This window comes from Callithrix jacchus, chromosome 19 (assembly GCF_049354715.1).
Source record: "Callithrix jacchus isolate 240 chromosome 19, calJac240_pri, whole genome shotgun sequence".
NCBI lineage: Eukaryota > Metazoa > Chordata > Mammalia > Primates > Cebidae > Callithrix > Callithrix jacchus.
Genome location: NC_133520.1, coordinates 30,263,491 through 30,287,986, shown reverse-complemented (window position 1 = coordinate 30,287,986; position 24,496 = coordinate 30,263,491). Strand labels below are relative to the sequence as shown.

General features: G+C 50.1%; 1 protein-coding gene across 1 annotated transcript; it reads left to right on the top strand.

Moving 5' to 3' along the window:
* Positions 1-10,139: 10,139 nt before the first annotated feature.
* On the top strand, positions 10,140-23,293 carry CHIT1 (chitinase 1). The gene is made up of 11 exons (XM_002760664.7): positions 10,140-10,189; positions 11,228-11,257; positions 14,154-14,355; positions 14,915-14,971; positions 16,339-16,504; positions 16,738-16,862; positions 17,621-17,744; positions 20,088-20,273; positions 20,609-20,722; positions 22,085-22,211; positions 22,820-23,293. The coding sequence occupies exons 1-11, from the start codon at positions 10,171-10,173 to the stop codon at positions 23,062-23,064; spliced, it is 1,395 nt and encodes a 464-aa protein (XP_002760710.2). The 5' UTR covers positions 10,140-10,170; the 3' UTR covers positions 23,065-23,293.
* Positions 23,294-24,496: the final 1,203 nt, after the last annotated feature.

Genomic DNA, 24,496 nt, shown 5'->3' with positions numbered 1-24,496 from the left:
AGTGATCTGCCCACCTCAGGCTCCCAGAGTGCTGGGATTACAGGCATGAGCCACCGTGCCCAGCTGACAATGCTATTTTTTAAAGAGAAAACCTCAAATACCTACATGTTAGAGTGAGAACTGTAAACAAGTACCCAAGGACACAACGTGTAGCGTGTCCCACCAGGCCTAGCCCAGCCCAGTTCAGAGCTTGTGATAACACATCCCATGATGATCTTGGGAAACGCATAGGAGAGGAAGATTACTTAGAGTCACTCAGTCAGCAGGCAGGGAGTGGGTGGACGTCCAGAAATAGAACCCTGGGCACAGTCCTTAAGTGGGGGTTGAGAAAACCCAGGGCTAAGATGCCCCCACAAGGGTCTTTTCTTAGACCAGCCCTCCCTGCCTGGGTCCCCAGAGGCCAGATAGAACCCACCTCACATGGACCAGCAGCTAAAGCCCCCTGCCTTACTTAGCATGTTTAAAACCTTGAGTGGTAAGGAGTCTCAGCTTCAGAAATTAGGGGAAAGATGAGAAAAACTGCAGGCCTATGGTGCAGATAGAAAATTCTTCCTCTTGGTGAAAAGAGGCTGAGGTGTGAGTGACTCAGAGGGTTGCACTGCTCAGGGGATTTGCCTTTTGAAAAATCACTCCAGCCAAAAGCAATGCTTAACCCAGCAGGCTGTACACACCACAGGGACAGGGACTGTGAATTTATCTCAGAGTCCCTGGTGCCTGGCAAGCACCTGTTACCTAGAAAGTGTGCAATGAATAGGCATATTAAAATGTTATTTTATGCCTTAACATGAGATCTACCCTCGTAAATTTTCAAGTGTGCAATGCAATATAGCTGACGAGGAACTGTGTGGTCTAGCGGATCTCTAGAGCTTATTCTTCTTGCTTGACTGAAACTTTATGTCCATTGATTAGCATAAAGCAATTTCTTTTTTTAGACGAAGTCTCTCTGTTGCCCAGGCTGGAGTGCAGTGGCGCCATCTCGACTCACTACACCCTCTGCCTCAGGGTTCAAGCAATTCTCCTTTCTCAGCCTCCTGAGTAGCTGAGACTACAGGCGCATGCCACCATGCCTGGCTAATTGTTGTATTTTTTTTTTTTTTTTTTTAGTAATAAAGGGTTTCACTATGTTGGCCAGGCTGGTCTTGAGCTCCTGACCTCATGATCCACCCACCCTGGCCTCCCAAAGTGCTGACATTACAGGCATGGGCCACTGTGCCTGGCCTAGCATAAAGTAATTTTTTTTTTAAATAGAGACGGGGTTTCACCATGTTGGCCAGGCTGGTTTTGAACTCCTGACCTCAGGTGATCTGCCCACCTCGGCCTCCCAAAGTGCTGGGATTACAGGTGTGAGCCACCACAGCCAGCCAAAGTAATTTTTAAGAATAAAAGTGATGCATTGTTAATGGGCAGAATACAGTCCTTTGAGGTTAGAGAGTCAGCATTCCTGGCAGCTGCCCACTCTGATTTCTCTGATTTCTTTGTTTATTTTGGTTTTTCACGTGGGGACTCTTCTTGAATGTCTGGTGACCAGGCTTTTTATTCCATATACAGTCAACAGAAGCCCTCTGGAAGTTCTAGGGCCTTGGTGGCTTCTTATCCAAGGGCCCCATCTTGGGGTGATGGACAAGAACCAGGCTCTTGTGCTGTGGGCCCTGAAATGTCGTTTGAGTTTGGTAGTCTGAGTTTTGGTAACTCTTTTCTTGGGCTGGCCAGCTTTCCTTGAGAGAAATTTTTCAATCCTCTGCTTGGGGCTCTGGGAGCCTAGTGGGGGAAAAGGCTAGAAGCTCTGAGCATCCCATGTACAGACTTTCATTTAATTCCTCATTCCTTTTTCTCAGTCTTCAGTCTAGCACCCTCCCCTCCCCCACACCATCCTCTGCTGGGCCCGGTATTGCTGAGTCTTCAGACCCTCTGGACCATCCCCATATTTAATGGGCCTGAAGAAGATCCAGGGGTCCAGCAGGTCACCCACACTTACTGTTGTCAACTTTCTGCTGACTCTGGCACCGTTTCAGGGTCCTTTGGCCTGAGTCCTCTTTTTCCCTGTGGGCTTCCCCGCCTGCAGCCTGATCAGCAGACATTGGAGAAAAGTGGCCCCACATGAAAGACCAAGGTTTCAGCTTTTTCAAGGCTGAGAAGCCAGTTTCACCTGTTCATTCTGTTTTCACTTTCCAAACATTTGCTGGCATCTCTCATCTATTTCAGTTTCCTTTTCTATTTGCTTTGTGCTGTGGATTTATACCATTTGATCCCTTTAACTGTGATTTCAAGGGATTTCAGGAGAGAGTGGAGATAAACACCTGTGCTCAATCTACCACGTGAAACGGGGACACCTTGGTTTTCTCCTTTCACAATATATTGAGGACTTTTTTTTTTTATTTAAAGAAGAATAGAATTTTAGTCTCTAGTTGGTGACACTTAAGGCCGTTTAAGGTTTATGCTATTTTGAGAAATGCTGCAATGGACACTATTATGGTACAACAATATTATGTGTAGAATAAAGAAAGGAGAGAAAAAAGAGAAGGACAGAGAGAAAGGGGGCAAGAAAGAGAGAACAAGGGGAGGAGGAGGGAAGGAGTCCATGCAGAATGTCAGGTATCTGAAGACAGCAGGTCAGGAAGAAGTGTGGGGGTCTGAATGGGTTGTACTTCCGGTCCTGGCCCACATTCACCACCGAGGCCTGACCCTCCCCTTCTAGTTCTGCTGCCCTCTACATGCCAACTCCTTCAGGCTCAAACCTGTTAATGGTGAAAGAAACAACTACTGCTGGGATATGGTCCACTGGAATCAGGAAACAGGCTGACATTTAGACACACGTGGCCAGAACCCACATGGCCAGAGAGGATTCAGTGTGCTCTCTGTCCCCAGAGAGTGCCCTGACTCCGTGATATAAGTTTCAGCATGACTGAGGCCCACACTAGCCAGCAGCCACTAGCTCCACCCCTGCCTGGGAGCTAGGCCTGTCCAAAGATAACCCAGCGGAAAGGGAAGGACCTGGAAGTCTCTACTCTAGCTCTGGAATGTTTGCGAATTCTCTGGCTTCTCTTTCCCCAACTGCAATGTGAGGAGAATGGCTTCTGCTAAGACATTAAGAGGTCTTAAGGGATGGTTTGCACTTCTCACATCAACCAGCTTCTTACTAAGCACTTGACATTGAATTACGAGGGATACTGAAGAAATAGTATTCGATGATCAACTCATTCGACATGTCTATTGAGGTCAGTTCTTTATACAGGGACCTGGCTGTTGGGGCACAGCAGTGGCCGAGGAGGTATGGTCCCTGCTCTTGCATGGGGCTTCCAGTCTAAAGAGAGTTACAGACATTAAATATGTAAGCTCACAAAAATAAATCACAAGAATTGCAAATTAGGAAAAGGTCTGGGGAGAGAAAAAAAAACACCTTTTCAGGAGAGAGTAGCAGGACTGCCCTGCCATGAAGAAATATGCAGATACAGGGAAGCCTCTTGAGGAGGTGAGAGCAGAGACAAGCCCTGGAGGATGAGAAGCAGAGAGAGAACACATCCCAGGCAAAGGGAGCTGTGCCCAGAGCCTGAGATTGGAAAGGGCTTGACATACTCACATTCATGAAACAGAACTGGGGTGCCAGGGTGGAGTGACCAGCATGAGGCTGAGAGGTAGGCAGGTGGCCTAATGGCAAACACACGAACTGACTATATCATCGTACTGTTCTCACACTCACTCCCCTTACTTCATTTCTGAGACCAGAGGCATGGGGGTTTCCCTCCACACCCAGGCAACTCTCCAGCAGACACCAACAGGGTATCCTATAATTTAATTCCATTCTGACACCTGGAGTTAGAGTCAGATCTACAGGCTAAGGACTCAGTCCTGCAGGCTGCCCCCACTTCAGATGCCAATCACAAGTCCCACCTGCATTTCGATCGAGCAGCTATAGACTGGGGTTCCCATGGCACCCTTCCTCAGGTTTGATAATTTGCTAGAGCAGCTCACAGAACTCAGGGAAACACTTACTTACATTGACCCATTGATTTAAAGGATATTACAAAGGATACAGAGGAGAAGCCAGATGGAAGAGATGCATAGTGCGAGGAATGGGGGAAGGGGCTTGGCGCTGCCATGCTCTCTCCAGGTGCTCAGCAGCCTGGAAGTGCTTTCCACCTCATAGATCATGGATTTTGTTAATTTGTTTGTAGAAAGAGGGTCTCACTATGTTGTTCAGGCTGGTCTCAAACTCCTGGGCTCAAGCAATCCTCTTGCCTCAGCTTCCCAAAGTGCTGGGATTACAGGCCTGAGCCATTGCACCCAACCTAGTTCATGGATTTTTATGCAGGCTTCCCCACCTAAGCATGATTAATTATTAACTCAGTCTTCCGCCCCGCTCCCTTCTCAGAGGATGGGGGTGGAGCTGAAGGTTCCAAGCTTCTCATCATGGCTTGGTCTTTCTGGTGATCAACCCCCCCTCCAGAAGCCCACAAAGAGGCAACTCATTGGAACAAAAGATGCTCCCAGGACGCAGGATGTTCCAAGGGCTTAGGCGTTCTCTGTCAAAACTAGGGGCAAAGGCTAAACGTTCGAACAAGAGATGCACCTAGAACTTCTATTTCTCAATCAATGTTAAGGGTTTTAGGAGTTCTGTGCCAGAAATGGGGGACAGAGAACCAATATACATTTCTTATTATATCACAATATCATAGTGGGCTAGATCATGCAGAGGGGCCATTTTCATTCATTCAATAGATATGAATTAAGCACCTACTATGTGCTGAGAAATATTCTGGGTATTAAACAGAGAGGACTAGACGAGAAAAGTCCCTCCTCTCGTGAAGCTTACATTCTAGTGGTGGGAAACAGACACTACATACAAAAGAATGAATGAATGAATGTGTGAGTGATGAATGAGTGAATTCAGCTCATGAAAGTACTTAGGAGAAAATAAATCAGCAGGACAGAACAGAGAATGACTTGAGGGGAGGGCGCTACTTTCTATGAGTGGTCATTTCTAAAAGCATGAATGGGGAGAAGGAGCCAGCTGTGTGAAGATTACAGAGAAGAACATTCCAGGCAGAGGCAATGGCAGGTGCAAAGGTCCCAGTGAAAGAAAAGACTTGGGGTGTTCAAGAGATAGAGTTAAGGAGTCTATATTTTATTCTAAGTGGGAACCATTGCAAGGTCTTAGTGGGAAAGTAACAGGATCTGATTTAAGTTTCTCAGAGTGTACCCTGGCTGCTACGTGGAGAATGGATTGCAGAGGCAAGAGAATTAGGAAGGAAGGCAGGTAGGAGTCTTTTCTGGGGACAGGGTGGGAGCTGACGGCTGGGAGGTGGAGGAGATGGAGCAGGAAGAAGGCTGTCTAGTAGGTCCTGATCATTGAGGGTAAGGAAATGGAAGGATCAAGGACACTTCCTTGGTGACTTGGGGACCCAGGTTAAGGTGGTGATACATTTTACTGCTAGGAGAAAGAACAGGGTGGGACGTGGGAAGGAACAGTTAACAACCATTAATTGAAGGCTCCCCACATGTCACTAAGAGGCATATAGAGAAGTGTTGGGAGAGGTCCCGCTCTGCCTGGCTGTGGACAGTCCAGCTACAGAGATGAGATGCCTGCACGAAGCAAGAGAGAATGGTATGACACCAACCGCCAAGCTGCAGCCCCGTAAGGTCTGGCTGGTGTCCTCCCACTTAAAAAGCCCTCTCACACATTATCTATTCGATCCCCATCATTACCAAATAAGATAGGTAGTATTATCCTCATTTTACAGATGGAAAAACTGAGGTTTGGAGAGGCTGTGACTAGCCTCAGCTCAGCCAGCCAGGCTTGATGCAAATCAGCCAAGGCTTTGGAATTTCTACACAGGCATCTGCTCTGCAGTAGGATGGGGCGGGGACTTGCTTTGAAACCACATTGTATATCAAGCATACTGGTTTTACTTGGTTTGGGCTTTGGCAGTGGCTGAGAGAGGGGTGGGAGAAGACAGTGAGGCTGGAAAGGAGGGTATAAAGCCCATGAAAGTAATTTCTTAGGGATATCCATTGAGGAACATCCAGTTTTATGTCTCCAAGCCAGGGTTCTTTCCTATTCTGGATGGAAGGGGTTGTTCCGAGATAGCAGAAGGTAGTACAGAGTACACTGACTGGGGAAGAGGCAAGGCTTGACTCAGAGTGAGCTCTGTAGCACTTGAGGGCCAGAGAGGGCACGATTCAGGAGCAAAGGCATGGTGGGCTGTTTTTAGAGTTTGCTGGAGGCATCAAGAGACCTCTCAGTTCTATACATGGGCAATCTGTACTGGTGGCTAGGACTTGCCTACTTGGGCGGGGACTCTGGGTCAGTCCCTGGGGAAGGCTCCTCCCCAGCTTTACTGAACATGGGCCTGCCTTCTGCGCCCAGGTCTCAGCTTTCAAGAAGGGACTTATTCCTTGAAATCTTGCAATTCCGGTCTGGCTATCAGGTGGGCCCAGGATGTGCCCTACCTAGCCCGAGACATATTGTAAAATAAATCCAGGCTGGCAAGCCGTTGTACCTCTCTCCTCTTCCTCCAGCCATGTGCAGTGCCCGTTTACCCAGAGCCCCTCAGCAGAGATCACCCCCACCTGCCTACCTCAACCAGTGGTTCTCAACCGATAGGACACAGAGCTTTTAATGATGCCTGGCCATCCCTGCATGTATGATGGGCAGTTTCCTCACTGAGTGGCTCCATTAGTGAACATCCAACGTGTTTATTATAACCTCCTTCCCTTTCTCTCTTTGCCCGGAAACTACCTATTCTCAACCCTCTGTTCAAGCATCACTCTACTGGCTTTTCCACCCCACCCTGGCTGATGTTTCTCCCCAAGCTTCTTTGCTCCCTGTGCCCTGCTTCATTTACCACGTGTCATTTCTGCTATATATGGTATGAGAGGCCCAACTTTGATTCTTTCCAGATTGGTAGACAATTACATCATTGTCATTTATAAAACATCTTTTTCTTATTCCTCTTAACTGCTACCTTCAGTGCATATGCCTTTTCCATATACGCTCAGACCTACCTCTGTCTGTCCTGGTGGCAATTCCATGCTATTTAATTCAAACGGAGCTACAGTAAGTTTTGTATAATGTGTCACCATCATTACTGTGTTTTTATTTTTAACTGATAAAAATGGATATTTGTTATGATATTGCTTGCTCGTGCAAGAACATGTTTAGAGCCTACTGCAAATTTATATCCTGTGGTAAGTTTTATAGATGCTACTATTAAACTTATTATTGCTATTAAATTTATTTATAAATATTTTATAGATTTTGACACTTCTGTGAATCAGACATTTCCTTCACTTCTTTTTCAATTTTTTTTTTAATAGAGACGGGGTCTTGCTATGTTGCCCAGTCTGGAGTGCAGTGGCTATTCACAGGCTCGATCCCACTACTGATCAGCACAGGAGTTTTGACCTGCTCCATTTCCAACCTAGGCTGCTTCACCCCTCCTTAGGCAACCTGGTGGGCCCCCGCTCCCAGGAGGTCACCATATTGATGCCAAACTTAGTGTGGACACCTGCATAGCGCACTACAGCCCAGAACTCCTGGACTCAAGCAATCCTCCAGCCTCAGCCTCCTGAGTAGCTGGGACTACAGGCACGTGCCACTGTGCCTGGCTTCACTTCTATTCCTAATTGGTTATTGCTAACATACAGAAAAGCTATTCATTTTTGTATGTTCACCTTAAATCCAGCCATATTACCAAACTCTGTTATTATTATTTTTATTTTTTTTTAAGACAGAGTCTTACTCTGTCGCCACGCTGGCGTGCAGTGGCACGAGCTCAGCTCACTGCAACCTTCGCCTTGTGGGTTCAAGCGATTATCCTGCCTCAGCCTCCCGAGTAGTAGGATTGCAGGCGTGCACCAGCACACTCAGCTAATTTTTGTATTTTTAGTAGAGACTATATTCCATCATATTGGCCAGGGTGGTCTCCATCTCTTGACCTCGTGATCTGCCTGCCTCAGCCTCTCTAAGTGCTGGGATTACAGGCATGAGCCACCATGCCCAGCCTCTTATTATTTTTCGTGTATTTTTCTAGAAACCCTAAGGACAATGGGGGATGGGGCAGTGTTTGGGGAAACTCAGAACTGGGCACTGCAGTGCAAGTCCTTCTGGGAACATGAGGCACAGCAAGAAATGCATGAAGCAGTTGTGTATACGGAGGTGGGAGCGAGATAAGGAGGCCCCTGCCTCTCCAGAGAAGCATCTCCTCCCGGAAGCTCAGGGCCTCCCTGTCCTCATGCCTGCATCCCACTCCCACTCCCCACCACCCAGGAACTCGGGCACCTCTGCACATCTCAGGTGACCCTGATCAGACTCCTATGCAGTATCCCCAAGAGAAAGGGCTGAAAGCAACAGAAACAGAAGCCGTGACTGCAGCAGGGAAAGGGGGGACTCAGGGATGGACCATCTGGTGCTGAGGCCGGACCCTCTTAGGGGACTGGAAGAGGTTACTAGAGCCCCCTGACACCCCCAGACCAGGCAGAAGTGGCAGCACTTGGCAGAACCAGGAGTAATAGCAGCCACTGTGCATTCCCAACAGTTCTCTGAGGATTCCCCTTTACAGATGGAGAAACTGGAGTTCAGGAAAATTAAGGAACTCACTTGAGTTTACACAGATAGCAAATGGCAGAGGTGGAATTCAAACCCAGGAACCTAACTCCAGAGCCGGTGGCTCTCAATATTTTCATGTGGCCATCTAGGCCATTCATGTTAAGCCTACGGGCCAAAGACCAGATCCCCTAGAAACTGCAGGGCTTTCTCAGGGACCCTGGAGTTCTTGCATGCACCAGACATTGTTTGCAGACATTATAGTACTAGGTACCCACTTGGGTCCTGTGGTGAACTGAACGGTGACCCCCACAAAGGACATCTTCACCTGGAATCTCAGAATGTGACTATATTTGGAATAGGAGTCTTTGCAAATGTAATGAAGGTATAAATCTCAAGATGAAGGCCAGGTGCGGTGCCTCACGCCTATAATCCTAGTGCTTTGGGAGACTAAGGTGGGCGGATCACCCAAGGTCAGGAGTTCAAGACCAGCCTGGCCAACACAGTGAAACCCCATCTCGACTAAAAATACAAAGATTTTTCTGGGCATGGTGGTGGGCACCTGTAATCCCAGCTACTCGGGAGCTAAGGCAGGAGAATCACTTGAACCTGGGGGTGGGAAGTGGAGGTTGCAGTGAGCTGAGATCGTGCCACTTTACTCCAGCCTGGGCGAAAGAACGAGACTGAGTCTCAAAAAAAACAAAAATTAAAAAAACTCAAGACAAGATCATCTTGGATTAGAATGTCCTTGTGAGAGACGGAAAGAAGGAGGAGACATACAGAGACACAGCGGGGAAGGGCATGTAAAAGTGGAGGCAGGCAGACTGCAGAGGTGCTGCCACAGGCCCGTCAGAAGCTGGAGGCTGCCAGGGAGGATTCAATTTTGGAGCCTTGCAGGAAGCATGGCCCTGCTGACACCTTGTTTCCAGGCTTCTGACCTCCAAAACTGGGAGAAAATAAACTGTTGTTCCAGACCACCTGGCTGGGTGGTCATTTGTTAGCATAGCCCCGGGAAACTTAAGCAAATGTCTACCGTTCTTACTCTTCATGGCAAACACAGGCATTTCAAGCTACTACCAAACTCATAGTCACTGTTTATCATTGTCTATTTTTCTCCATCGATGGATATGAAACATTACTATATGAAAAACAAATTATATATGCAAACACATTGTCGTCCAGATGGAGGTACTGAGTTGGAGAGAGGGCCGTGGAGAAGCAAGAGAGCTGATCTGGAACCCAGCGGCCCTCACTCGTGAGTCATTTCTATTCTTCCAAAGCCCTATCAAGTCTGGGGCTGCTTATGGTCCTCACCACCTACACACCAAAAGACAGAGTCATGCTCATCCATCAGGAGGTTCAGGGGCACTTCCCACTTTCCTCAGTTTGGCAACACTAAGAGCCACCCTCTGATTGTTCCAGAAAAGCAAGAATTGCTAAAGGCCATTGTGTCAAGTTTGCCCAATTCGTGTTACTTGATATCTTATCCCTTCCCACCCTGCTCCCATTCCCCTCCCCCTAGAGCCCCTGATTGCAACACTTCTGGCTGGGGTGGGACAGGGTGGCCAGATAAAAGCAGAGCAGGACCGGGAAAGCTGGTCTGCATCTGGAAAGCTGGAAAGCTGGTCATGGCATGGTCTGTGGCAGGTGAGCTGTCAGGGAGAGTGGGCTGGATCTCGAGAGCTGTGGGAGGTGGGGAGGTGCATGTCCAGGGACCCCTTTGCAAGGAAGTAGGAGGACTCAGGAGAACTTCAGAGGATCATTTTATCCCTCTCCACAACCTCCTGGTTTGCAGTCCCTTGATTACCTTTCCTGCGGGCTCCTCTTTCAGCCCAAGAATCGTGTTGCAAAGGAAGGCTTTTCTCAACAGGCTGAAGATGACTTGACTTCCTTCTTCCTGAAAGCCCAGAGTTAATGAGGGCCCTGCACTGGGTCTTTGTGTCTTTCCCATGTTCTTAGGTCCCTCCTTTCGGCCTTATCCAAGAAGCACCCACTGTCAAGAAGAGGCTCTTCCCCAATCCCACATTGGCTCCCTGCAAGAGGGCAGCCTGGGGCCAAGACCCTGGGCATCCTTGCAAATTTTCATGCAGATTCTATTAGGTTGAGAATTCTATTAGGATGAGAAAGTCTAAGGTCACCAGACGAAAGAGACCTCTTTGAAGGAGTCCTATCAAACCCTAGGTCTCCAAGGCTATAGATGCCTGCCACAGCCAGGCAGCGAAAGACATCAGGAAGCCATGAATGATGGGAGCAGAGGTGTAAGCCCTCTCTAGGAGGTGGACTCTCCCCGTCCACCCCTTCCAGATTGGTTCTTTCCAGCCCAGAACAGGTTTTCTTCTTGTTTCAAAAGAGAAGCTGTCGCTCTGAATAACTCACAAGTCAGCGGTGTTTCCACAATCTTCCTAATCCACACTGCCCTCCGCTGAGGCTCTACAGAGAGGGCAGCCTCAGCCCATGGAAACTTCCATCAGCTTCTAGGACCAACCCAGGACAGGAAGGGACCCCCATGGTCTGGGCTGCATGAAGGGATGGGCACAGTGCCCTCCTGGATCCCTTCTGAAAGGAGAAAGCTTGATGTGTATGAATCAGCCCTCCTTCACTACCTCCTGTGCTTCCATAAGCTGAGGGGCCTGGGAAGGTGACGACGGCGGCATAACCTTGGCCTTCTCTCTTGTGCTGCTCCAGGTTTCATGGTCCTGCTGATGATCTCATGGGGTAAGTGACCTCTTCCTTGGGGCTAGCCTTTGACTCCCTCAGCCTCTTCCCCGGGCTCTGCCACATTTCCCAACATATCTTCCTGCCAGACTCCCCAAGAGCTCCAGATTTCAGCAGGGACTCTCTTCCAAAGCTCAGACCCCTGAAAACATCCCCATCCCCTAGCAGCCCTCCCAGGAAGGCTCTTGCCTCATTATCCGCTAGCTGAGCTCCTACACATCTGTGGAGCCAGCTTGCCCGTCAGCCTCTCTCTGGGCTTTCCTTTCCTGGGGTCGCTGTCTCCCTCCTCTGTGCTCTGTGCTCTTGCGGCGTCTGTGTGATTTACAGTACATTTCACAGTGCCTCTCATTATCGGCTTAGATGCCTCTCCGCACCAGACTCCAAGCTGCTGGAGGTGAGGAACCTAAGTCTCATCTGGCTCAGCATGCCCAGCCCTCATCTCTGCAAGGACAACACACTGATCAGATGTGGAGCTCGAGAGAGGCAGGAGGGAGCTCCCTGTGGTGTCAAAGGGAAAAGAGATCTCGGGGATCTTCAGCCACTTGGACTCCTGGTCCCCTTCTTGTCCCACTCCATTCCCTGGGCATCAGTGGCCTGGGAATGCTAGCCTCTCAGACCTCGTCCTGTGACTTTGCCCCTCATGCTGGGTTGTGGCATTGGACATATATTTCCCTCTCAGCCTTTTTTTTGAGACAGAGTCTCATTCTGTCACCCAGGCTGGAGTGCAGTGGTACAATCTCCGCTCACTGTAACCTCCACCTCACGGTTCAAGTGATTCTCCTGCCTCAGCCTCCCAAGTAGTAGGAGTACAGGCATGTGCCACCATGCCCAGCTAATTTTTGTATTTTTAGTAGAGACAGGGTTTCTCCATGTTGGCCAGGATGGTCTCGGTCTCCTGACTTTGCAATCCACCCACCTTGGCATCCCAAAATGCTGGGATTACAGGCATGAGCCACTGCGCCAGAGTCCCCTCTCAGCTTTAGGACAGAAACAGCAAACATGAGGAAGAGGAGAGGTTGAAGATTTCTCAAAAAGCTTTAGTCCAGACTACTTCTGGGCTTTCTGCAGTATAGTAATAAGAGGACGTCATGTGGACTAAGGGTTAATATAAGCGAAGCACCTAGAGCAGAGCTTCCTCCATGCAGTGCTCCTCTGAGTGCTTTACATGTATTAACTTCTAGCCCACACAGGAGTCCTTGTGGGAGGTCTAGTGGTCTCCCCATTTCACAGAGGAGGAAGCTGAGTCACACAGCGAGTCAGTTGCGTCAGTTGCAAAGTTGGGATTTCAACCCAGACACTGACATGTCAGAGTCCCTGCTATTAACCACTGCACTTTATTTTCTCCATAGTACAGAAATTCATAACAATATTTGATATGCAAGAGCATGACATGATGGAAAAAGAGCTCCTGGCTCCCTCCTACATGGCCTGGGGGATGTGTTCTCTGGGTTCATCCCTTCCTTCCTCCCTTTCGTTTTGGGGAGTTCACTTTAGGGAGTTCTCCTGTATCACTGGAGGATACACCCCAGCCCCACCAGCAGGCAGCACTCCTGGGTGACCTCTGGTTAGACAGTGAGCACTCCGGAGCCACGTGTATGCCAAGGGTCAGCCCTTCATGCTCTTGGGTTCTAGTTGAGGCCTGCCTGAGTGCTCTCTTCCAGAAACTCTCCCATAGACACTTTGCACCCCTCCTCTTCCTGTCCATGTGGGCATTGGAGGCATACAGAGAAACACTGCCCGGGGCAAAGGGAAATCTCAGGCTCCAGACACCAGCCACAGACACGCTCCAGTCCAAACTCACTGCTCCATCAAGATCTTGGCATGAAATGTCTCACCATCATAGATGGAGAGACTGGAAGAGACCTCAGAGACCACACAGTCATTATCAGGTGGGGCCAGGACTGAAGATGAGGTTGACCCAAAGTCTATTTTTGGCAGATGCTGGAACGAAGACTAGCATTCTTGCTTCCTGGTATCCTGGTCAACCCAGCACAGGGCTGACCTCAGTGGGGACATCACTACCAGGCCCTTGTGGGAACAGACCATCCCACCTCCTGAAAAGTCTTTTCACACACTGTAGGGTACTCTAGAGACAATACCATAGAGTGTGTGGGGTATTTAGAGACAAAAAGCCTTCTCCTAGATAAAATCAGCTCTTTATTAGAATCTCACTCGTGCTATTGATAAACATAGATTATCTACAGGGGATAACAAGCAAATGCAAATGATATAATGCAAGACTAAAGAAACCTCAAACCCTGGCCTGTAACTGGGGTCTCCTCTCTGCCACTCACCTATTTTCACATTAATGAAGCATCCTGAGGTATTCCAAAGCTTCTCAAAGTTCTGCCTGCCGTCCCTCTGCAGGTGAGCATGCCATGTCTAATTCCTTCTGGGCCTTATGCTGGGGCTGTCCGGGGCTACCTTCTATCAGGTTTTCAGGCCCGGAGGGGAGAGCCTCACTGTGGGCAGAGAGACCTGCCTGCCAGACCCCGGTCCTGGGAACTCGGACTCTGAGACTAGCCACTTTGAAGGATGTCAAGGAGTCAAGAGACTTGGGTCTCAGCACCGCTGCTCTGCCCTCTTAGCAGCCATGCTGATGAGGACGGGTCCCAAGCTGATAAGCCTCAGCTTGCTTCCTGGGAAAGCAGGCCTTGGAGGACAATGGTCCTGCCCACTCTGTGTTCTGAGGATCCCATGACTGGCCTCTGAAAATGCTTTCCCAACTGCAAGTCTCCACCCACACAAAGCAAATGCCATTACTGTCTGTTGGGTCTCTCCACTGACTCCAGGTGTAGAAGAGGGGTGTCCAACATTGCCTGCCCCAGACGGAGGGTGACCAGTCCCCAGAAGGCCCTGCTGACAGTTATCTCTTTTATTTACTCCAATGGGCCAGGCTCTGCTGCAAAACTGGTCTGCTACTTCACCAACTGGGCCCAGTACAGACAGGGGGCGGCTCGCTTCCTGCCCAAGGACGTGGACCCCAGCCTGTGCACCCACCTCATCTACGCCTTCGCCGGCATGACCAGTCACCAGCTGAGCACAACTGAGTGGAATGACGAGACTCTCTACCAGGAGTTCAACGGCCTGAAGAAGATGTGAGCCAAAGTGGAGGAGCGGGATGGCAGGGACAGATAACCTCCTCCCAGAGTCAGACACTTTCCCCAGTTGAGGCCCTGACGCAGACCCACTGTGTGGCTTTGAGCAAGCCGTATCACCTCTCTGGCCTCTCCTGTGCTTAATGAAAGAGGTAGGGGTGGCTCAGGGGATCCTAAGGGCCCTTCCAGTTTAGGTCTAAGTGGGATCGGGATTGTGAGACTCTTTCTCCGGTGAAGTCCCTTCCTCATTGTGAAATGAATCCACCGTTCAGCTCCAGTGTTCTGGGTGCCTTCACAAAGCCTCTTGAGGATCTGCCCCAATCCTTGCTTCCTGAGCCCACAAAACGGTGTCTCCCCAGTTAGACAGGCAGTTCTCCAAGTCAGGAACATGCCTTTCCTTTCCCAATCCACAGCTGTCTCCAGAGAGCTCAGTACAGGCTCTTCGCATAGACGCCTTTACACGTCCCCACCCTGGGTGCCCCTCCCCACTGCAACATCCCTGCCAGGGAGCCATGGGAGCTGGCGGGGTAAATCCTGATGTGTCTCTTATCTTTGCCAGGAATCCCAAGCTGAAGACCCTGTTGGCCATCGGAGGCTGGAATTTCGGCACTCAGAAGTTAGTTGACAGCGCTCACCTGTGTGGTAGAGCTCCTCCAAGGGAACCTGGTGCACTGGCCAGAGGGAGCCCTGGTCAGGGAATTGGCCAGGCTGAGGTGTGGCCAGGGGGAAGGGGAGGGCAGCTGAACTCAGGGGGGCTGAATATCTTTCTGGGTTCTTGGCACCCAGCAGGAGGGCAGCACAGTGAGCTTCACTCCAGACTATTTCAGATCCAGTCTTCCCAGAAGCACAGGTCTAAACACAGCAGAAGGCTTGGACCTCTCCAGGCCCCAGGCTCTTCCTCCATGAAACAAGAAGAGGGAGAGTCCCAACTAATCTTGACAGCATGCAGTATCTGTGTTTTCTGAGCTCAGAAATGGGGTATCTTGTCCCAGAAAGAATGTTTATTCCACTTCTGAGTATAAAAGGTAATCTGTGAGATTGAGCCCAGATGCCAAAATATTGGCATTTGGGGAACATTTTTTAATGATTTATGGAGATAATGGAATGGAGTATTTGAAACTTGCTGTTTTCTAGAAAATCCAGAACATATGGCTCCCAAGGCTCTGAACAGTCTTTCTGAAACTTTTTTGGATCATGAATCCTTTTGGGAATCTGATGAGAGTTATGACTCATCTTCCAAAAGCAAGGCTAATATACAGATTGTTTATTGAAACGCAGGAGTTTTTAGCCTGGTATCCCCATACTAAATTAATAAAATTAAGATAGGATCAGTCTGTAAAGAACTTGAGATCCCCAAGAAGTCCAGGGACTTCCCACTAAGGAAGGAACATGTGGAGAGGTGGTTCTTGGGGCAGCTTGGGGATTTTGACTAGTAATAGTAATAAAAGTACAAAGCAGTCCACACATGTGAGTTACAGGAAAGATGGCCAAGTTAACCTGTCAGGAAAGTAAAACAGTGGGCTCCCCAGGTCTTTTCTTACCTTAGTAAGGGAATTAGAGGAAATTCTAATTAGAGAAAAATCCTAATTAGAGAAAAACCTTACAAGAGCAATTAGAGAAACTAGGCTCTCTTCTTTTTAAACTTCCTTTCCGAGGGTGTCAACTAGCTCTGATTCAGGGTGGGACAATTCAGGGGCTTGGAGGAAGCCTCTGGAGGGAATTTTGGGAAGCAAGGCTCCTAGGGTGTCAATATGCCCCTGGTGGTGTTTGGGGGTAGAAGTGCTCTAGATGGTCCCCCTTCCTCAACCAGGACCATAAGTCACCAGAGCAAATATCCCTGCAGCCTCTGAAGCAGCCCTCCCAGCGCCCCTCCCGGCCCAGACACAGACGCACTGTCCTGAGTGTTTTCTCGCCTGCTTCTGAGTGAGAGTGGCCTCCTGTCTGGTCCAAGGCTGGCCCTTACTCCCTTTCATCACCTCACAGGTTCACAGATATGGTAGCCACGGCCAACAACCGTCAGACCTTTGTCAACTCAGCCATCAGGTTTCTGCGCAAATACGGCTTTGACGGTCTTGACCTTGACTGGGAGTACCCAGGGAGCCGGGGAAGCCCTGCCATAGACAAGGAGCGCTTCACAGCCCTGGTGCAGGTATGGCTGGGCGGGGCAGGAACCACCCAGTCTGCGCAGGGACCCAGAGCTGGGGCCCCACAGCACATGTAGGGGCTGCTCTGCCCCCAGAGCCAGCTGCTTCGCATATCTGCTCAGCACAGATCAGCCCTGTGGTCAGGTCTCAGACTCTGATCAATGAACATCTACCTGGGGCTCACAGTGCTGCCCCCTGGTGCTTGCCCCTGTGTTGACTCTGAGCTGCACCCCCACAGGACTTGGCCAATGCCTTCCAGAAGGAAGCTAAGACCTCAGGGAAAGAACGCCTCCTTCTGAGTGCAGCGGTTCCAGCTGGGAGAACCTATGTGGATGCTGGATACGAGGTGGACAAAATTGCCCAGTGAGTCTCAGGCAGATGACTTGGAGCCATGCTCTCTGAGGGAGGAGAGGCCAAGGGCAGACTGAGCTTTCCCAAGGGTAGAGCAGGTGTTCACCTACAAGGTGTTGGGAAAGTCCTATCCTTCCACCAGCACACCCAGGAAGGTTTTGCTCAGTGTCTGCTGCTGCCCTGTTCCACATCCTTCACTTTGGACCTCTGTCCTCTTCCCTGGTAACTCATTCTTAAAGTGAAAATGCCCCTGAGCAGGTGATGAAGCCATTATCTCCAAGAGAATGGGTTTTCTGGATCCTTGCTCCTCAAAGTACAGAAGGTGAACTCACAGCCACCATGACGCCCAGGTGCTCGTTAGACTTACGAACTCTCAGTCCCCACCCCAGGCCTTCTGAAGAAGAACCTTCATTTAGATTCCCAAGCGATCTGTGTGCATACTGAAGTGAGAAACCCTGACCTAGAGTTTCCTCCAAAATAGCAATATAACAGGAAGTTATCTGAGTGGAATAGGGAGGACCTGGGGGTGCTGAGGGCATGGTGAGCTGAGGATGACGAGTTTGAATGAGAATGACAATGGCCTCCATAAGGGGGCTGGCTGGGACTGCTGGCTGGGTCATCTTCTGCAGAGCCTGGTGAGCTGTCACCTTTGCCTCTGACTCCAGCGGTTCCTCCCTGGCCCATACACTGTGGGTGGTAGGAGTGAGAAAGAAGGGCTCTTTCTGCCCCCGATCCCTTGTTCCTCACTGCTTCTTCCATGCCTCCTGCAGGAACCTGGACTTTGTCAACCTTATGGCCTATGACTTCCATGGCTCTTGGGAGAAGGTCACGGGACACAACAGCCCCCTCTACAAGAGGCAAGGGGAGAGTGGCGCAGCGGCCAGCCTCAACGTGGTAAGTGGCCGGAGGGCTGAGGCAGGACTCCCTGTCCAGCAGGTCCTGTCCGGTGGCCTCTTTTGAGCCCCAAGACCCTCATGGAAAAAAGACACAGGGCACCAAGAAACCAGCATTGTTTTTGTCTCTTTGCTTGCTTGTTTTGTTCTGTTTTCCTGGTCCATGCCCCTGCTGAGGGAAAACCTCACTTCTGCGGAGCATCTTGGCTGTTGGTGGACACAGCAAACCAACTGGGTGACAAACACGTGATCATGGGGAAGCCCACTTTGAGCCTGCGTCTCCAGCCAGCAGGGCTGCTGCCTCCCTCACCAACCCCGCCCCATTTCCTTCAAGACAGTGGGCAGACATGTGCTCCATGTCACACTGGTTGACCGGAGGTGTTGTCAGGGGTGGGAGCTTTCCCAAGTTGATAACCTCTCTGGGAATGTCACTCAAGGGCAGAAGTACCCCCAGCACCTGCAAAGGGCAGGCTTGGTTTTCAGACTAGGGTAGGTTGGGAATTTCCTAAATTTTCCTCATTGAGCAATCAAGACACTTTTAGTTTTTAAAATTTTATTTATTTATTCTTAAGAGACAGAATCTTGCTCTGTCACCAAGGGGGGTGTACAGTGCCATGATCATAGCTCACTGCAGCTTCATCCTCCTGGCCTTCCTTCAGCAATCCTCCTGCCCCAGCCCCCTGAGTAGCTGGGATCACAATGACCAGCTAATTTTTTTTAGTTTGTTAGAGATGGAGTCTTGCTATATTGCCCAGGATGGTCTCGAACTCCTGCCCTCAAGCAATCCTCCTGCCTCAGCCTCCCAAAGTGTTGGGATTACAGGCATGAGCCAACGTTCACAGCCTAGATCCTTTTTATAAGTCCTCTCTATATTTTAAAATATAAAGTGGGTTTATAAAACCCTACAGAGAGGGCTTATGATAACCATATTATTTTTCTTTCTTAAAACAAGCAAAACCAAGCAACAAAGAGAAAGCCTGAAATTAAAATGCTTTTTACTTTTCGAGAGCCCACATCTCTGTATGTCAGCTGGAGTGGCAGACATCTTTGACTTTCTGGCTCTTTAATGAATAAAGAACACTTCTTTGGACCAGTGAGCCAGGCACCCACATTTCACACTGAGCCTGGCCTCTCTATCCCGTCTGGAAGACTGTATGCATTTTGGAGGAAGCTGTGTCGTGCCAGGGGAGACACAGAAATAAAGGCATTCAGCTGAGGCAAGTGGGGTTGAAGTCCCTCCAGCACTCTGCTCTTCACATTGTGTACCTTAAATCCACTGAGGAATGGAGGCCGCCTTGTTCCTACAAAGAGGCCTTCTACTCACCACACAGTGTGCCTGGGGATTGCTTATAGCCAGAGGGGTGACTTTTCCCAATTGCACAAAAGAGCTATACAAATCAGGAGAAGCCCCAGCTTCTGCCTTCAGAAAGCACCAGTCTGATCAAAGATAAGTTGTACAGATGGACAAAAAGGAATACATTTAAACAAATGTAGTGAAAACTGTTCCTTTCCTAAGGGCTAAGTGGGCTCGGAGTCACTAGACCTGACAAAACTAGGGCAGCTTCTTGGAGAAACTGCACCATACTCTTGGCTTGAGGAATGAGCCTTCATTATTCACCAGTTCATCATACTTACATCGGGCACCTTCTCCCATCACAGGCCTGGGGGTGTTACGTCAAGTGATACATAATCGGGGGAAAGTCTTATCCAGAGGCGGGTAAGGAAGCCTTTGTTCTATCTGAGCTTCAGGTGTCATTCTAGGCACTGGGGATACAGAGATAAATAAAGCAGACCTAATTCCTTCCTTTTGTACTCAGGGGAAAACCAAGACAACAACCAGGATAGCGATGATGACCACAGCGACCCTTCATTGTGTTGTGCTGACCTTTTACACACATTATAACTTTTAATTCTCACAAGGCCCCAAGAGATGGATATTTTCCTTATTTCCTATGGCAGACAGGACACCAAGGGTCAATGAGGTTAAATAAGCTGCTGGATAGGGCAGGGATCTCTGTCCGCCTTGTTCACTAACGCGTCTGAAGCACCATGGACAGCGCCTGGCACACAGTGGGCCATGGGTACCTATGTGTTCAGTGAAAGGTTGTCTGTGTCCAAAGCCCATGCTCTCTGGTTATCATGCCATGCAGCTTCTTTGCTGGGGTCACGGGCCTAAGGCAGGTTCTAAAGAAGGTGGGGTAGGGCTGGAATACTAATGAAGGCCCTTGGAGCTCCGACTGAGGAGCCTCTGCCCGTCTAGCTCTGTCTCTGGATCCCCCAGTCTTAGACAATCAGAGCCAGGCTGAGGATAGAGAAAATGAACTCTGCCCTCCTCTGCCACTAGGATGCTGCCGTGCAACTATGGCTGCAGAAGGGGACCCCTGCCAGCAAACTGATCCTTGGCATGCCTACCTATGGGCGCTCCTTCACCCTGGCCTCCTTGTCAGACACCAAAGTGGGGGCCCCAGCCACAGGGTCTGGTACCCCTGGCCCCTTCACCAAGGAAGGAGGGATGCTGGCTTACTATGAGGTAGGAAAACCCATAACAACCCTGGGTATTGTGGGGGTCAGGGGATGCCTGAGAGAGCAGAAGGCTCCTTCTCCCACCATTTCTGAGTAAGGATGCCAGGTGCAGAGAATTCTGGCCAGGTAAAGTCCATCCCATCAATGCTGTCTTGAATTTATCTGTAAGCCCAGGTGCCTCAAGCTGGGTCCAACATTCTAAGTAGACTGAAACAGAGAACCTCCTGATTCTCCAAGCTTCCTCAGATGGGAATTTTCCAATCTCTAGTCTCCTGGTGAGGAGGGGAAGGTGCCTGCCAGAGCCTCCCTCCTCCTTCCCAATGCTGCCTTCTGCTTCCACAGGTCTGCTCCTGGAAGGGGGCCACCAAGCAGAGAATCCAGGACCAGAAGGTGCCCTACATCTTCCGGGACAACCAGTGGGTGGGCTTTGATGATGCAGAGAGCTTCAAAGCCAAGGTGAGGCCCAGCTCTGCTGGCAGGGGGGTGGTCCTGGGTGAACAAGTCCTGTCAATGACATAAAATGAGGGCAGTTCAGAACCTCAAAGGCAAGTCTCCTTTAAATGTCCGAACATTTCATAATCTCCACATGATAGCATTTTTTGCCTTTACTACCTATTGACACAGAAAAGACAAAATGACAAAAAAAATCGCTCTATATTTAGTAGCACTCTGGAAACGATTTCTATCTTTTTAAATACTATACTAATTCCACAGACACATGAAGAGGAAAAATATACATGGTGAGGCATGTGGCTTTATTCAGCCCATTGGCAATATCTGGTGCATGTTCAAATTACATTTTGCTTTACTTATAGGACCCCCCTCTCCTGCCCAATATTGGTGGGCTGAAGAGTTAGTGCATTTACCTGGTTTCATGCCATGCCCCCTGTGAAACTGTCAGCTCCTGAAGATGGCTGCTGCACTAGTTTATCTGCACACCCCACATCAATTATCATGTGTGGCTGACAGTGACAGTTTCTGGAGATGGAGACAAAGCCCTCTGGGGTAACTGCACGGGGAGCACGATCCCGGCTGGGGAGATGGAAGAAGGGGTCACAGTAGAAGGGTATTTTAGAGAAGTCCAAAGCATAGAAAGTGGTCATTCTCGGGGTGTGGGGCAACTGTACAAGCAAAGACACAGGTGGGAAGAAAGTAGAGGCTGAACTCTGGGAACAAAGTGTAGACCCACATGGCTGGACCCCCAAGCAGGGCACGTAGAGGAAGGGAGCTAGCAGAAAGGGAGGCTGGGGCCAGCAAAGGATCAAGCACCACGGCCCCCTGGCAGGGTTAGAGGACAGAGAAGCCCACTCTGAAGAAACACACAGTCAGACCCTCAGGAAGCCTCAGGAATCTGGTAAAGGGAAGATGGCTCTCAGGGAAGACAAAGACATGAACACAGAGAAGCAAACGTTGATTGAGATCGTTTGGAAGTCTGAGTTGATCCCTGTGGTAACTGGACTCACCTTGGCCAGCATACAGTACCCTCAAACAAAGCATTTCAGCCCACACATGACCAAGCTGTAAAGGGGTCCCACTTAGGGAAGCGCACACATCAGACACTATTCCTCCTGGTCACACCCACCTCACCCCAGGTCATGCTTATGTTAAGACAAGAGACTGCAAAATGACGGATGTCCAAGCAGCATGAGGCCTCAGCCACCCAGGATCCCAGCCTGGGGCTGTCTCCAGAAGCTCCAGCCACTCATGAGCCTGAGGCTGCTGGAGAAAAAGGGGCCCTGTCCAGAGAGGTTGCCAGGCTCTGGGGCTGGCCGGGCCGGGCTTCCCTGGGCTCCTTCACTGCATCCCCTCCCTGCACAGGTCAGCTATATGAAGCAGAAAGGACTGGGCGGGGCCATGGTCTGGGCACTGGACTTAGATGACTTTGCCGGCTTCTCCTGCAACCAGGGCCAATACCCCCTCATCCAGACGCTGCGGCGGGAACTGAGTAAGTAAGGGGCCCAGAGCCAGCGGTGGAATTTGGAGGTGGGGTGGGAACACAGCTCTATGCCTCCGATGAACTGTAGGTCCTGGGTCCTTCTGAGGAAATGACTTTGCCCCAATACTGGAATTTCCCAAGTTTCATGCACCCCCGGAGCTTAAGGGAACTGTCGAAACGATTTTCCTTTCTGCGCTCTTCTTTCTCTTCCTGGTTGCAACAATGCCCACCCAAGGTGTTGTAACCTTGGCTTCCTCCAGAGGGCCCCCAACCTGGGAGCAGCAGCTTGTTCCTCTCTTATGCGGGAGAAAGCCTCCCCTTAGCCTGCAGCGTGGCACCCCCTCCTCCCCTCACCAGTGTATGGGGTTGTGCTTGCAGATGGGATAAAGCTTTAACTGCCTGTCACGTGTGTACCAGGTGTTGTCTGTGGCACAGCGCTCCAGCTGTTGGTATGGCAATTGTCTGGCTGTTCTCTGCCTAGGGTACCTGGCTGTGCTCAGCCTGTAAGGCATGCGGTGCTGGGCTGCTGCCTGCCACTGGTTCCTGCCTGTGTGCTCTGCCTGTGGGTTTGGGATCTCTTGGGGGGAGCCTTGGTTGAATCTTCACTGTCTTCCCAGGTCTTCCATACATGCCTTCAGGCACCCCAGAACGTGAAGTTCCAACACCAGGTCAGCACTCTGAACCTGAGCATGGCCCCAGTCCTGGACAAGACTCCTTCTGCCAGGGAAAAGCTGATGGGCTCTACCCCAGCCCTCGGGAACAATCCAGCTTCTACAGCTGTGCAGGGGGGCGGCTGTTCCAGCAGAGCTGCCCAACAGGCCTGGTGTTCAGTGCCTCCTGCAAATGCTGCACCTGGAATTGAGTCCCTAAGGCTCCTCCAGCCCCATGTCTGGAGCTGGACCTAGGCTCACTCCTTAGCCTCCCTCCCGGGTTTTCCCTGAGGGCTGCGATCTGGCTCCTGCAGGCCTCTCTGTGGTCTTCCTTTATGCAGGCTTTCTGCTCTCAGCCTTGCCTTCCCTTTTTTTCTGGGTCTCCTGGGCTGGCTCTTTCACTTGCAAAATAAATCTTTGGTTTGTACCTCTCTCCCCGAAGATGTGGTGACTTAAGAGGCTCTCTAAGCACACTATTGACTCCAAAACATGCACAAGTCAGAGCCAGGTGGGAAGGTGGTCCATGCAGGATGTGCCAGACCCTGTGGGCAGGTCTTGCCTCATGAGCCCATATGCCAGTGGGCAGTTTCCAGTACACAGGTGATGGCAGCCGGAGCAGGGTTCCAGGTGCAACACGTTCTTTGGTTATTGGCTCAGAAGCCTTTGGAAACAGAGGAGCTTCTGCTGACCTCCAGTCAGGTATTATTCCCAAAGTGCCACTAGATGGCAGCAGAGAAGAACTTTTCCCTGACAAGTGCTCTGCAAGCAGCCACTCAGCATTGCAGTAAGAATTCAGATCCCCTGGTACTCAGTGGTCTTCGAGATAAATCCTATTTGAGCCCTTTCTTTCTAAAATAGAGATCTAAGCCTGTCACTTCTCTTGCTTAAAAACTACCAACAGCTTCCCCCTGCCCAAAGGACAGCATCAGCACAGTGTTGAGACCCTTTATCAGGCCCTAGTGTCTTTTCCGGTCACATCTCCTGTTGTCCCCACCCCAGTTCAGTTGTTGGGTACCCCCGATGTCAACATTAACCTCAACCATCATGCCAGCTCCTCATGTGGGACCTCCACAGCCCTCTGTCACCCGGATAGCTCAGGCCCATGCCATTTTCTGAATGAATCCTGCCCAAGGCAGGAACAGTGAGAGCTCCCTAAAAGCCATTTGTGTTCAGATTGTCTTTTTTGCGTGGTTTTGGTTTTTTGGTTCTTTGTTTGTTTGTTTTGAGACAGAGTCTCACTCTGTTGCCCAGGCTAGAGCGTACTGGCATGATCTGAGCTGACTGCAACGTCCACCTCCCTGGTTCAAGCAACTCCCCCACCTCAGCCTCCCGAATAGCTGGGACTACAGGTGCACACCACCACTCAGCTAATTTTTGTATTTTTAGTAGAGATGGGGTTATTTGTTTGTTTATTTGTTTGAGACAGGGTCCCTCTCTGTCACCCAGGCTGGAGTGCACAGTCACAGTCACAGCTCACTGCAGCCTTGACCTCCTGGGCTCAGGTGATCCTCCCACCTCAGCCTCCCAAGTAGCTGGGACTACAGGCATGCACACCATTTTGTATTTTTTGCAGAGACAGAGTTGCCATGTTACCCAGGCTGGTCTCCACCTCCTGGGCTCAAGTGATCCTCCTGCCTTGACCTC

Coding starts and splice junctions, on each gene's coding strand:
- CHIT1 (XM_002760664.7), top strand. Junction 11,258..14,153: donor CCTGCTGATGATCTCATGGG/GTAAGTGACCTC, acceptor CCAATGGGCCAG/GCTCTGCTGCAAAACTGGTC. Junction 14,356..14,914: donor TTCAACGGCCTGAAGAAGAT/GTGAGCCAAAGT, acceptor TATCTTTGCCAG/GAATCCCAAGCTGAAGACCC.